The sequence below is a fragment of the Epinephelus lanceolatus genome, chromosome 22, assembly GCF_041903045.1.
Source record: "Epinephelus lanceolatus isolate andai-2023 chromosome 22, ASM4190304v1, whole genome shotgun sequence".
In the NCBI taxonomy this organism is placed as follows: domain Eukaryota; kingdom Metazoa; phylum Chordata; class Actinopteri; order Perciformes; family Serranidae; genus Epinephelus; species Epinephelus lanceolatus.
In genome coordinates, this window is record NC_135755.1 from 3,415,360 (window position 1) to 3,429,592 (window position 14,233).

At 44.2% G+C, this 14,233-nt stretch overlaps 2 protein-coding genes across 4 annotated transcripts in view; both read right to left on the reverse strand.

Moving 5' to 3' along the window:
* Nucleotides 1-3,619: 3,619 nt before the first annotated feature.
* On the reverse strand, nt 3,620-7,393 carry LOC117250963 (uncharacterized). The gene is made up of 2 exons (XM_033616914.2): nt 7,260-7,393; nt 3,620-5,739 (listed from the first exon to the last, which is right to left on the reverse strand). Exons 1-2 carry the CDS (start codon nt 7,350-7,352, stop codon nt 4,951-4,953), a joined length of 882 nt encoding a protein of 293 aa, XP_033472805.1. The 5' UTR covers nt 7,353-7,393; the 3' UTR covers nt 3,620-4,950.
* A 743-nt stretch (nt 7,394-8,136) lies between these two features.
* camta2 (calmodulin binding transcription activator 2) overlaps nt 8,137-14,233 on the reverse strand; it is a 33,488-nt gene continuing 27,391 nt past the window's right edge. For 2 of the 3 annotated variants that reach the window (XM_078164245.1, XM_078164244.1), the window contains exons 22-26: nt 14,016-14,087; nt 13,857-13,877; nt 11,733-11,926; nt 11,350-11,424; nt 8,137-11,227 (exon numbers count right to left, since the gene is read on the reverse strand). In XM_078164245.1, coding sequence (XP_078020371.1) covers nt 11,173-11,227; nt 11,350-11,424; nt 11,733-11,926; nt 13,857-13,877; nt 14,016-14,087 — 417 coding nt within the window. In that variant the 3' untranslated portion in view covers nt 8,137-11,172. The remainder of the gene's footprint in view (nt 11,228-11,349; nt 11,425-11,732; nt 11,927-13,856; nt 13,878-14,015; nt 14,088-14,233) is intronic. The other variant, XM_078164246.1, reaches the window with a different exon arrangement.

Here is a 14,233-nt window from a genome sequence, read left to right on the forward strand (position 1 = left end):
TCTAGCAGCAGACCCATCTCTAGAACAACTGTTAAGAGGAGACTGCGCCAATCAGGCCTTCATGGTCAAATAGCTGCTAGGAAACCACTGCTAAGGAGAGGCAACAAGCAGAAGAGATTTGTTTGGGCCAAGAAACACAAGGAATGGACATTAGACCAGTGGAAATCTGTGCTTTGGTCTGATGAGTCCAAATTTGAGATCTTTGGTTCCAACCGCCGTGTCTTTGTGAGACGCAGAAAAGGTGAACGGATGGATTCCACATGCCTGGTTCCCACTGTGAAGCATGGAGGAGGAGGTGTGATGGTGTGGGGGTGTTTTGCTGGTGACACTGTTGGGGATTTATTCAAAATTGAAGGCACACTGAACCAGCATGGCTACCACAGCATCCTGCAGCGACATGCCATCCCATCTGGTTTGCGTTTAGTTGGACGATCATTTATTTTTCAACAGGACAATGACCCCAAACACACCTCCAGGCTGTGTAAGGGCTATTTGACCAAGAAGGAGAGTGATGGAGTGCTGCGGCAGATGACCTGGCCTCCACAGTCACCGGACCTGAACCCAATCGAGATGGTTTGGGGTGAGCTGGACTGCAGAGTGAAGGCAAAGGGGCCAACAAGTGCTAAACACCTCTGGGAACTCCTTCAAGACTGTTGGAAAACCATTTCAGGTGACTACCTCTTGAAGCTCATGGAGAGAATGCCAAGAGTGTGCAAAGCAGTAATCAGAGCAAAGGGTGGCTATTTTGAAGAAACTAGAATATAAAACATGTTTTCAGTTATTTCACCTTTTTTTGTTAAGTACATAACTCCACATGTGTTCATTCATAGTTTTGATGCCTTCAGTGAGAATCTACAATGTAAATAGTCATGAAAATAAAGAAAACGCATTGAATGAGAAGGTGTGTCCAAACTTTTGGCCTGTACTGTATATATATATATATATATACATACATATATATATATTTTACAATTTTAGAAGAAGAAAAGAAAGCATGCCATCTTTTCTGTAAGTCAGCACAAATTTTTAAGGACAAAAAAAAAATCACCACAGTTTTTTCAAAGAAAACATACTTTTCCAACCAGCCTGGCATATTTTCTTTTAAAACAGGACACCTCTGTGTAATGGAAAGGCTACATCTTATTACTTATGCTAATGCTAAGTTAGCAGCTAGCTAGCTCCGAGGTGTTAGTTAAGACAGAGGTGGTTAACGTTAGATGGCTCCTCTTGAGTGGCAGCTGGTTACAGTAGCTCCGACCCCTTTCTGTCCTTTAAGTGTGTTTTTTGTTGTTGTTTTTTGTTTGCCAATCTCACTGATTTGACTCATTCAGCCATGGCTCGATTGTTTATGCCCATGATCAGCTGTTGGTGCTGTGCCACACTTGTGTACTCCCCAACAAGAGACAGGAGATCCCCAAGGAGGTACGGAGAAGGAGGCGGGGGTGCAGAGCTGGAGTAAAGCGTCAGAAGCAGAAAAGATGGTACAAACCATCTATACCATCCATTATGACGGGGAACGTAAGATCTCTCCCTAATAAGTTGGAAGAACCCATGGCCCTGACCAGACTGCAGAGGGTGTACCGGGAGTGTAGCATGATGTGCTTCACGGAGACTTGGCTGAATGAATGACAGGAGAGCAAAGGAGACCGGTAAGAGGAAAGGAGGGGGGTTCCACAGTTTCACATCTATAAATGTATTGTATATATATATTGTACATAGTCTTGTGTGTACAGTTCATTCATTTTAGTGCCTTACCTTTTTATACATTTTTTAATTTTAATCCAGAAAGACATTAAAGATAGGTGAGGTGCTCTGTGCAGCAGCAGCTCAGTGTGTGAAGCAGCTCCACAATCAATGAGACAATTTCAGGTTGTAAATCAACATCAATTTTATGTTTGAACTTCTGAATGAAACATTTTATGGAATAGATCTGATGAATCAACGTATTAAACATAGAAAACCTTTTTTGGACAAAGTCAACAAAGGACGAGTGATCAGAGTTTGAAGATGTTTAACAGGAGAAATGTTGAGACAGAAGAGTTTGTTGTTGTCAGACAGGTCGCACTCAACAAACCCTCCACTACTGCCCCTTACCTCAATGATTTCTTCATCTAAATCATCAACGTGTCTCTTAGACCCCATCCCAACTAGGCTACTTAAGGACGTTTTGCCTTTAGTTAACACTCACATATTAGATATGATCAATATGTCCTTATTAACAGGCTATGTACCACAGTCTTTTAAGGTAGCTGTAATTAAACCTCTACTAAAAAAGTCCACCCTGGATCCAGAGGTGTTAGCCAACTATAGACCAATATCTAATCTTCCCTTTATGTCAAAGATCCTTGAGAAAGTAGTCGCAGACCAGCTGTGTGATTTTCTCCATGATAATAATTTATTTGAGGAATTTCAGTCAGGATTTAGAGTGCGTCATAGCACTGAGACAGCTCTAGTTAAAATTACAAATGACCTTCTGATTGCTTCAGACAAAGGACTTGTCTCTGTACTTGTTTTATTAGATCTTAGTGCGGCGTTTGACACTATTGACCATCAAATTCTACTGCAGAGACTGGAACACTTAATTGGCCTAAAAGGTTCTGCACTAAGCTGGTTTAAATCTTATTTATCTGATCGTTTTCAGTTTGTCGACGTTCATAATGAATCATCCTTACGTACTAAAGTTTGTTTTGGAGTTCCACAAGGTTCTGTGCTCGGACCAATCCTATTTACTCTATATATGCTTCCTTTAGGTAACATCATTAGAAATCACTCTGTAAATTTTCATTGTTATGCGGATGATACACAGTTGTATTTATCAATAAAGCCAGAAGAAACTAATCAATTAACTAAACTTCAAAAATGCCTTAAAGATATAAAAACCTGGATGAGCATTACACGATTGTGAGTCATAAAATCGTGCCATGACTTGGCCGACAGACATGACACACTACACGATGGTACACACCAATTATCCCCCCAGTCTTCTTTCACAGTGTCTTATATGTCATCGGGTTATTCTTGTCCTATTTTTATTCAGTCACTGTGTGTGTTCATGTGTCAGCCGAAATGTTGTTGTAGTCACCTAAAAGCGTCAGCAGATGGCAGGAGCTACATTTTAAGTGCCGTATGTAAACATACAAGCTACTGTATCCTCCACAACCAAGTTCCTACAAATGTTTCACAATAAAAGCTTCTTTAGAAAATGGAGGGATTCTCTCAGCCGAGGTTATCAGGGGCTTTTAATTTGAAACAAGTTCAGGAAGTGTTGAGTTTGAAAAGATGTGCGATGTGTTAACTTTATCAAGACAACGGAGCGGATATAAAGTAAAAATATAAAGATACAGAGGGATTAATAAATAACGGCTCTTTCATAATGTAGTCTGTTTCAAATGAAGCTGGGAGTCTCTGCAGTTGTGGTGAGTACTGCCGCTATTTGTTAATTTTCTTACTTTAAGTCATCTGGTGAAAATGTTTGTATTTGTTGATACAAGCCCTACATTCTACTGTAGCCTTTAAAATGTCTTTTTTTTTACCAAATTGTGTGGCTGCACTTTAACCTGTGTCTTCATCTGTGTCAACACTGGACAGTAATAATAATAAAAAAGTTTTATGGTATTCATTCTACTATTATGTTTTTATTTCTTAATATTTTACACAGAGTTTTAGGAGTTAAGACATACAACAATTCATATCCCATCCATTTTTATTTTACGCGCTGGTATCAGATTGGTACTCGGTATCGGCACATACCTAAGGTTCAGGGATCGAAATTGGTATCCAGAAGGAAAAAGTGGTATCTGTACATCTCTAATAATTTCTCTAGATGGCATTGCTCTGGCCTCTAGCACTACCGTAAAAAACCTCGGACTAATATTTGATCAAGATTTGTCTTTTAATTCTTATTTAAAACAAACCTCACGGACTGCATTTTTTCATCTGCGTAATATTGCGAAAATTAGGCCTATCCTGACCCGAAAAGATGCAGAAAAATTGGTCCACGCTTTTGTTACCTCAAGGCTGGATTACTGTCACTCTCTATTATTAGGTAGCTCTAGTAAGTCCTTAAAAACTCTCCAGCTAATTCAGAATGCAGCAGCACGTGTACTAACAGGAACTAAGAAACAAGGTCATATTTCTCCTGTTTTAGCTTCTCTGCACTGGCTCCCTGTAAAATCATTCTCCTAACTTACAGAGCTCTGAATGGTCAGGCTCTTTTTTACCACCCATTCTTAAAAATCCCTATAAAATCAATCAGTCTTTGTCTTCTTTGTGCAGCACTTTGCATCGAGCACTCTGATTGGTTGTGAGGTCCCTGTTAAAATAACACAAATTACTCTCTGTCGCAGCTACACATAAAAATAAAACTGACACAGTAAAAAAGGAATCAAGCGTTCTCTAGAAATCTGATTTTTGCAGTCAAGCCCGCGGCTGTTTGAAATGATTTGGATTCTTCATCGTTGGTTCGGAAACACAAACAGACCCTCAAGAGCTCATTGGAGGCACCGTGCCCATCACAGAAGAAGAAAACCCTTAGCAGGAATTCTGGAAGCACTTTTTCAAGTTTCTTTAACACTCAGTCTGGCGGGCAGCTCAGCGCCTCCGCAGGAAATCATTTGCAGTGCATCAGGAGCCAGAGCCTTCAGCTAACAGGCTCCTCTCCTGTGGAATCATCTTCCTGTTTCAGTCCAGGAGGCAGACATCATCTCCACATTTAAGACTAGACTGAAGACTTTCCTTTTTGATGATGCTTATAGTTTGGACTGGAGCTTTTAGTTAGGGCTGGCTCAGGCTCACCTTAGACCAGCCCCTAGTTATATACTGATGGCCAGCTCTCATTATGGAGAGAAACCCAGAGTATAACAACACAGCTATAAGAGCATGTAGATGAGGCGGGAGGACACAGCTAACTTGACCTTGAGTGATGAAGACTTTGTCACACTAGTCACAGCTTTACGGTTTCTCTCCTGAGTGGATGCGTTGGTGGACTTTAAGAGTGTCACTGTGAGAAAAACCTTTCCCACATTGTTCACACCTGTGTGGTTTTTCTCGAGAGTGAACACCCTGGTGTCTTTCTAGACTCGCCTGAGTGCTGTAAGCTTTCCCACACTGGCCACACACGTAGGGTTTCTCTCCAGTGTGAACACGGCTGTGGACTTCTAGGTTACTCTTTGTGTTGAAAGCTTTCTCACATTGCTCACAGCTGTATGGTTTCTCTCCCGTGTGAATGCGCTGGTGGATTTTCAGATAGCCACTGTGAGAAAAACTTTTCCCACACTGTTCACACCTGTGTGGTTTCTCTCCAGTGTGAACACGCTGGTGGATGTTTAATTGATAAGTCAGAATAAAAGTTTTCCCACACTGGTCACAGCTGTACGGTCTCTCTCCAGTGTGAATGTGTTGGTGGATTTTCAGGTCAGCTGATCCAGTAAAAGCTTTCCCACATAAATTACAGCTGTATGGTTTCTCTCCTGTATGCGTCCGTTGGTGAATTTTTAGTTGACCTTGAGCAGTGAAAGATTTCCCACACTGATCACAGCTGTACGGTTTCTCTCCAGTGTGAGTGCGTAGGTGGATTTGTAGTTGACCCTGAGTGGTGAAAGCTTTCTCACAGTGGTCACACCTGTATGGTTTCACTCCGGTGTGAATTCTTACATGAAGCTGTAAATTTCTGGATGATGTGAGGGATTTGTCACAGAAAGGACAGCAGTGACGCTTTAGTCCGTCTCTTCCACTTGGTTTCTATAGCAACAGACAAACAGAGAGAGAGAAGCCTGAGTTATGGTGGGACACTTTAAATGATCATGACGTAACAGACATGACATATTTTCAACAGAAGAAAGTCACTCGATATATCGTGCACTTAAAGAATGTTATATCGCAGACGACATCATATTTTGTATCGCTATGTGACTGGTGGTGTTTAGCAGGATTTATACTTGTGTGACAGACCCTACACACGTAGCCTACACCGTTGTGAGCATATATACTTGTGCGGTGGTGTGTTTGTGTCACTCTGCATTCACAGACAAAACAAGACTTTATCTGGACACATTTTCCAGACAAATACAACATGCTAATGTTTTTAGCACAAGCCTATGGCATTTTACATTGTATAAATTAGCCTAGCAGCTAGCAAACTTTTCCTCTACCCATATGAAGCCAGGGACAACAGCAACATTTACCAAAGGTAACGTTACAAAATTCAGCTCCATTACAGCTCACAAGGTTCACTGACAAAACAACTGTCTTATACTAAACACGTTTTCTAAACAAATACAACATGCTAACGTTATTAGCACAAGCCTATGGCACTTTACATTAGCCTAAATTAGAGAGATTTCCTCTGCTCATATGAAGCCAGGATAAATCACACACAAGACTTAAAATGCTATTTTAGTGGAGGCTTTATTGTCTTCACAATTTATTGTTTCTTATCTGTGAAATTAAAGTAAATCAAAGCTTTGTTTCCACTGAGGGAAATGGTTTCAGCTTACAGAGACAGACAGGAGGTCTGCGTCACTGCAACCTGTAGATACATTTCTGGGGAGGTGCACGTCAGGCTTATGTCGTAGCTTCAACGCAGAAGTATAAATTCCGCCTTTCTATCATTGCCATGGAGACAGTAATAATAACACTGTAGCTCCGTTCACAACAACACAGACACAGGTTGATGTTGCTGTGAACGGCGTTTATTCTTGTATTTCTGTCTCTCTGAAACATCTCCTCCTCGTCACGCTGTGAAAACTGTTTTTAAGAATAAACATAAGAGAATGCATCAATACAGCGTACAAAGTGTAACATGACAGAAAAGAGTGAGTGTGTGTGTGTATGTGGTGCCCCATCATCTCATTCTGTTCGCCTTGTTTCTCACTACAGTGATGTTTCGTTGACCTGTTAAAGCCTCTACAGCTCCACGTTTATCTTTAGTCATCTGCTGTGTAAAATGTATTTTTTGAGAAACACCTGATACACCTCCCCTTTCTGCATCACCCCTCCATCCTAATAAGTAACGAACAGTCCCTGAGAGGGCGCCGTTTGCTCCCTCGCGAAAACACACAACGCGTCACGCGGGAAAATCTGTAAAAACAAACAAAAACCCGCCAACACCAAACCTTTTTGCTTTGTTACATTTCCTTTCTCCAGATGTGATGTGGAACCAGAGAATGAGCGGATGATCCACGGAGCCTCGAGACTCTTCCTCGTGTCTTTAGTGTGGCTGCTGTCAAGCCCTTTTTATCCATGACGTCATCAACACTCACCTCAACATCGCTGCTATCAGAGGACGAGCCTGCTGCTTGTCTTCTCCGGACCTTGTTGCTCCGGTGCTCCGGGTTCTGCTTGTCCTCCTCCATTCCGCTACTCTACTGATCCTCCTGCTCCTCCTGCTCCTGGTCTCGCGGTAACTCAGCCCTCGATAAGCTCCTCCCCCCTTAGTTACTGTTGCTAAGGCAGCAGATTTCAGTCTTCAAGAAACAAAAGCAGACAGCAGACATGTCCTGAGTCCTGAACAAGTCATAATGTGTCGAACACAGATGTAATGTTGATATTAAATTTACAAAACTCACAAAAGCTTTTTACATTTTTTTTTATTTAGAAGTGAAAATACATTTTTTAAAAACGTCCTTACTCAGCTGATACGCTGTTAAGCTAATGTTAGCTAGGCATTAGCTTGCTAAATATGCTAATGTAAGCCTCAACTTACCGCTCCTGTATGTGCACCAGTTCATGAGTTATGGCCAAAAACATGTTTTGTGACATCACACTGACATGTGACATTCAACCAACAAATTCTAATCAGTTTAATCTTCAGTCCAAGTGGACGTTTGTGACAAATTTTACTAAATTCCCTCAAGGTGTCCTTGATATATTGCAGTTACGAGAATTAAATGCTCACATGGTCACAGTGACCTTTGACTACAGAGTTCTAATCTGTTTGTCCTTGACTGAAAGTGGACGTTTGTGCCAAATTTTAAGAAATTCCCACAAGGCGTTCTTGACAGACAACCCTGAAACATAAAGCCTCCAGTCATGACTATCAGCAACATGGAGGCAACCAGATAGAAACTGTGCTGGGAGCACAGACTGAACTGTCTCCAGGGGGACACTAAAAAATGACGGATCAACAGGAAACAGACCGAGACAAGTAGCAAACAGCTGATTTATTCATCTGACTGGTAGAATAATGTTAATGATTTCATTTTAAAGGTCTTGAAATGTAGAACAATTAAATACAAACTCATGCAAAGCTTCACTGCAACAGCTGAAGAAGAAAAAGAAGTAGTAGAAGAAGGAGAAGAATGAGAAGAGGAAGAAGCAGAAGAAGAAGAAGAAGAAGAAGAAGAAGAAGAAGAGAATATCTCTTATTTCAGGTCAAACTGAAAACAAGCCAAAGAAAAACTTGTCAAACATCTGGTTATAAGGAAAGCTCATGCTCAGTCCTAGAAGTTGTGGTTGCCTTGACGACACAGCATCATTCAGTCTGTGCCAAAGAGAAGCACACCATTAAAAAAAAAACAAAACAAAAAAACAATACAGGAAGTGCTGTGGAGCAGTCGCAGGATACAGCAGCAGAGACGCAGTCATTTCCGGAGCGACCTGTCGCCGTCCGAGCTGCTGCGTCGGCCGTCACTGTCGCCCTGAAAAGTTGACGGATGCGCTTAAAAAATAAAGTTTGAGGGGGAACCCTGGTTTGACCTCTGACCTGTGACATCATCACAGGTACATCACAGCTCTGTGAGCAGAGTTTAACATTTCATGCAGACACTCACATTTACAACTGTCACGTTTTAATCCACTCCGTTTATGATTGTTTTGTCTAAAAGCAGGTCAGAGGTCAGAGGTCAGAGGTCGGGGGAGGGGTTCCTTAAGACTCGACCTTACAGTCTGTGCAGCGCGCACGCACACACACACACACACACACACACACAGTCTCATACACTCACATGAACAGTTCATGCTGTAATAAATAAAAACATCCAGAGCATCTATAAAGTCCAACATTAGAATATATATATATTTATATTTATATTTATATTTATACGTATATTTCTGTGTGTTTCTCTAAGTGATTGTGTCGAGTATATTTATAAGTAGCTTTGTAGTACTTATGTACATGTTGAAGTACACAGACTCCAAATGAAGAACTCCATCCCAAAATGTGACGCAGCTCTTCAGTCTGAACCCACGGACGCTCCTGGGCTTGTCCTGCCCTGAGCTGTGCCTCCCAGGAGAGACGAGGCCTTTCTCAGTCTGCCTTCACACTTGAGACTTATATATTCATAGATCTGTCTGTAGATGGCACTGGAGGGCGCAGTCGGAAGTTTCACACAACAAAAAACGAGGCGACGGTGGAGGAGGTCGTGATTTTGTACTGTTAAACAGAGGCAGTGTTGTAGACTGTGACATGTGGATGGAGAATTATTTTCACTGGATTACAGATTTAATCCGTTCCGCCATTTTTAACGTGTCTGTCGTCTCCTACGGTCGTATCTCACTTAAACTGTGCTGCACTGCCTCACTGATCTCCAGTGGTTCTGCTCTGTTTGGTTTGTAAGCTTTCAGAAAACGTGCACAAACACAGACAAAATTAAGGCAGCGTACAGACAGAAGGCTCCATCCGCCTCTGTAACTTTAAGGTGTGGACACACCAAACCGACATCAAAAAACTAGCGGCAACGAAAGCCAACTGTTGCGTCGTCTACGTCGCCTCACGTCGCCCTGTGTCAGTTGCATTTGAACACACTACACGGACTACATCCGACGGCCAAGTAGCACGTACGTTGTGCGCCTGCGTGAGAGAGAGCGGAGTGAGAGAGTGGTACATCCTGTCAGCCGAGGGGTTTTCTGTCTGTGCAGCCGAGCACCGCAGCACCTCCACGGACTATTACATCCAGACGGTCCCGGTGTTTCCTCCGCAGGCTCCACTTCACTCAGCTGCCCGATAAACCCGCTGCTTCTTCCCACTTTAACCTGAATAACAAACCAGGGCTCGGTGCTCCGGTTGGATCCAAACGGAGAGCCGGGGCTAGCTCAGAGACTAGCGGAGGCTAACTGGCTGTGCTTCCCTCCGGTCATGCTGCGGCTAACGCTCCGCTAGCCGCTCCCAGCTAGCTCCGGTTTGTTATTCAGGTTAAAGTGGGAAGAAGCAGCGGGTCTGTGGGGCAGCGGGACACACTGCAAAAACTAGGGCAACAAACTCTCACCGATGGCCCGACTTTGGTCGACGGCCGACTGTCGGCTTGGTGTGTCAGGGCCTTAAGTTGAGCATAAATGAGCCCTTAGTCCCCGCCCACACCTACGCAGATATTTTCCCTTCATTTTAAAAAAACATCTCACAATAAAATGCAAAAGTGACCCCAAACGCCTGCCAGCGTTCGCCGTCTACAGCAGTCTCCCCTCGTCTCGCCAAGGTAGTGAAGTTGTCAGGGTAACGTTTACTTTATCAAAACACCCGCTGCAGACCTCGTCACTGTTGACTCCCCCTTGATGACGATGTAACGACGAAGGTTTTTTTATACAATGAACAGGTGTCACCACATTTTAATATAAATCTACAGATATATAAATATGAATTGAACAGAGGCAGCGTGGTGAAGATTAATTTAGTTTGATTGTTGACTGCACGTCACCATCAGCGCAGTGAACGCACAATAAAGCTTTTTACTTCACCCCCCAAAAACTCTGTGAGGGGACGTGTCGCAGTAAAGTCAAGGTTGAACGTGAGAACATGAGTGTACTGAGAAAGGCCTCAGGACCCGCCCTCCCTCTTCTTCTTGTTCTGCTGCCTGTGAGGCTCTGCTCAGGGCAAAGAACCCCACCTTGTGCCTGTCAGGCTGAGCAGGACGGCGTGACGTTTTTGGATGGAGCTCTTAAAGCTGCAGACAGACAGCTACATTCAGCCAGGAGAGAAGACACACAGACAGACAGACAGATAGATTAAAAGAAGGAAGAAGATGAATAAGAAGAGTTGGCGTGGGGTAAGGCATCTCTCCATCCGTCCGTCCATCTATCAGTCACTTCACTTCCTTGTTTTGTTTCTGTCCCTTTGTACATCAGAGTAAAGCTCTCCTCTGTCTCTCCTCTTGTCCTCTGTCTCTCCTCGTGTCCTCTGTCTCTCCTCGTGTCCTCTGTGTCCCCAGGGAGATGAAAGAAGGGATGAGATTAAGAAAAGCTTTAAGTGGTCAGTCCTCTCCTCTCCAGCTCCCTCGTCTGCTTCAGCTCTTTAATCCTGCAGACAAACGACAGGAAGAGTTTTACAAACACACACACACACACACATTAACAACATATGTGATCACGTTCCAACAATATCTCGGAGACAAGGGAACAAGATGTGTTCATGTTTTTAACCTGTGTCTGCAGCGTCGCAGGAACCTCATGATCTTCCTAGCTGCCTGGTCCTGTTTCTTCGTCAAGAACGACCCCCTGATGGACACAAATCCCATCAAATCAATCATTAGCATCTATTGGTGATGCACTGTGCTAACCATGCTAGCAGCTAGCGTTATCAATATCACTCATCTAAGTACGGTCACTTCTGGCTCCAAACATGCAGGATGGCAACAGCCGAAAAGCCCAGTTCAGGCTTCAGGACAGGAGTTCAGAAACTAATGGATGACGTCACGGTGGCTTCGTCCATTATTTTATATGGTTTGCATTTTGAACTCACACCAAACTGTAACTCTGTGAGCTCCTGGTCAGCGTTCTGCACAGGTGTGTTGATGAGGTCTTACTTGATTTTGGGGTTGTGGCTGGCGGCGCCTCTCGGAGCCTGTTTGAGCCGCTCATATTCCTTGTAGCTGCGGTAGTACTGCTGGATGAGGACCGCCGCCCGCCGGCTCTGCTGGAAGCGCTTCTGCTCGTAGTACGACCTGAACTTGGACTGGATCAAGATGGCAGCCTGGGTCATCTTCTTGTAGAGAGCGTACTGAGAGGGACAGAGACGTACAGTGAGTGTCCGTGTGCAGCCAGGGGACCAACACAACAGGAAGCTACATGTGCTGATGAAACTGAGGATGGAACAAGAGAAGGAGAGAACGCTGCGAGCTCTGAGGACTGATCTATCGTCTGATATCAGCTCGTACTGGCTCTCTGAATCACGTCTGTAACTCATCTGCTTAACGCTTACATTGATTTTTCTTCAGCTACAGTAAGATGACCTGTCCAAAAGTATGTGGATGTTCTTGTCCTGCCCTGTTCATCAGGAGGATTTTTTTGCCTTGTACACAGCCGTTTAGCGCTCCGATAACTTGAATGGGGGTGAAATTATTTAATCGTGCAGCTCTTCTTGACTTAAGAAATGTCATTGGGCCAAATGGATCAAATCTTGATAATGAAAAGTCAGTGGCAGGGGTTGTGACACTTTAAGCCATCGATTTTCTTCTACAATGTAAAGGTGCGGACACACCAAACCGACATCAAAGATCTAGTGGCGACGAAAGCCAACTGTCTACGTCGCCTCACGTCGCCCTGTGTCAGTTGCATTTGAACACACTACACGGACTACATCCGACGGCCAAGTAGCACGTACGTTGTGCGCCTGCGTGAGAGAGTGGTACATCCTGTCAGCCGAGGGGTTTCCTATCTGTGCAGCCGAGCACCGCAGCACCTCCACGGACTATTACATCCAGACGGTCCCGGTGTTTCCTCCGCAGGCTCCACTTCACTCAGCTGCCCGATAAACCCGCTGCTTCTTCCCACTTTAACCTGAATAACAAACCAGGGCTCGGTGCTCCGGTTGGATCCAAACGGAGAGCCGGGGCTAGCTCAGAGACTAGCGGAGGCTAACTGGCTGTGCTTCCCTCCGGTCATGCTGCGGCTAACGCTCCGCTAGCCGCTCCCAGCTAGCTCCGGTTTGTTATTCAGGTTAAAGTGTGAAGAAGCAGCGGGTCTGTGGGGCAGCTGAGTGAAGTGGAGCCTGAGGAGGAAGCACCGGTTAGCCCCGGTTTCACTACAGGCAGATTCACTCGCTACAGGGGCGAGGAAATAAAACCTGAACAGCCAATCAGAGTGATCTCTCTCACCGACAAGCTCCACCGCCAATTCAACATGCTCAATCGGCTGAAAAGCCACCGATGCCGAAGTGCCGATGGTGCGGGACACACTGCAAAAACTAGGGCGACAGACGCTCACCAACGGCCCGACTTTGGTCGAAGGCCGACTGTCTGCTTGGTGTGTCAGGGCCTTAAGTCTGTGGGAAAAATGTCTTGTGGACGGCATGGAATCACATGACAGACCCAGAAGTTGTGATTCCACTGTCTGGCCACTACAAAAACATGTTAACACAGCTAGCTGTTGGTCTGTCGGCAAAGCCAACAGAAAATAAAATCACAGACAAAACATTTACATCAGAAGACATCAAAGTGTCACCACCTCTTTAAGGATAGAGGTGGTGACATGTGGAGCTAAAGCTCACTGAGTCAAAGGAGCACAAGACTGAACGGAGAGGCTTCTTGTATTTCACCTCATTTGGTATTTTTTTTAATTAAAAAATGAACCAGGTAGTTACCAGCTAATGGGTGTTGGACTATCCAAAGTGAAAATAACCAAAACTGACACCCCTGGTGTGAAGGCAATGTTCAGCTGTCCACATACTTTTGGCCGGGTAGTGTTTGAGATCAGATTGTTGAGTTCATTTATCAACTTTAGAGGACGTGATGTCATTTACAGGGACGAATTATTCTGCTGCAGCGTTTAATAAAATAAAATAAAAGTGAGAGTTATGGATTCACATCATAGGAAACACAATCTGTTCTACACCTGACGGCTGCTGTCCAGTCTCAACACACACACACACACACACACACACACACACACACCGACTACACGTCACTACATCTACTGGTCAGCCATATTACCTTCAGAGCTATCCATGTTAGCTAGCCAGAGAGAGAAACAGAGAGAGGGACATGGTGAGGAGACACAGCAGGTTAGTTCAGTGTTAGTGAAGCTGGAGGACACACGGTACAACACACACACACACACACACACACACACACACACAGATCAGCACACACCTGTTTGTACTTCCTGTAGCATCTCTGTATGACAGCTGCAGCCATGTCTTGCTGCTCCTTTAACCTCCGACCCTGCGCACACACACACACACAGGAAACAGTGATATACGTGGTGCATCCAGGTGCTGCCTGCAGGGGGCAGCAAGACACCAACTATATGTAGAATACAGGTACTCCTTCAAAACACAGATACACACATTGATGAACTGCAGCATCAT

Bases quoted from the DNA above. Each gene is read 5' to 3' on its own strand.
- LOC117250963 (XM_033616914.2), bottom strand. From the start codon at position 7,352: ATGGAGGAGGACAAGCAGAACCCGGAGCACCGGAGCAACAAGGTCCGG. The intron at 5,740-7,259 runs GTGAGTGTTGAT...CTGTTGCTATAG, and splicing joins CTGATAGCAGCGATGTTGAG to AAACCAAGTGGAAGAGACGG.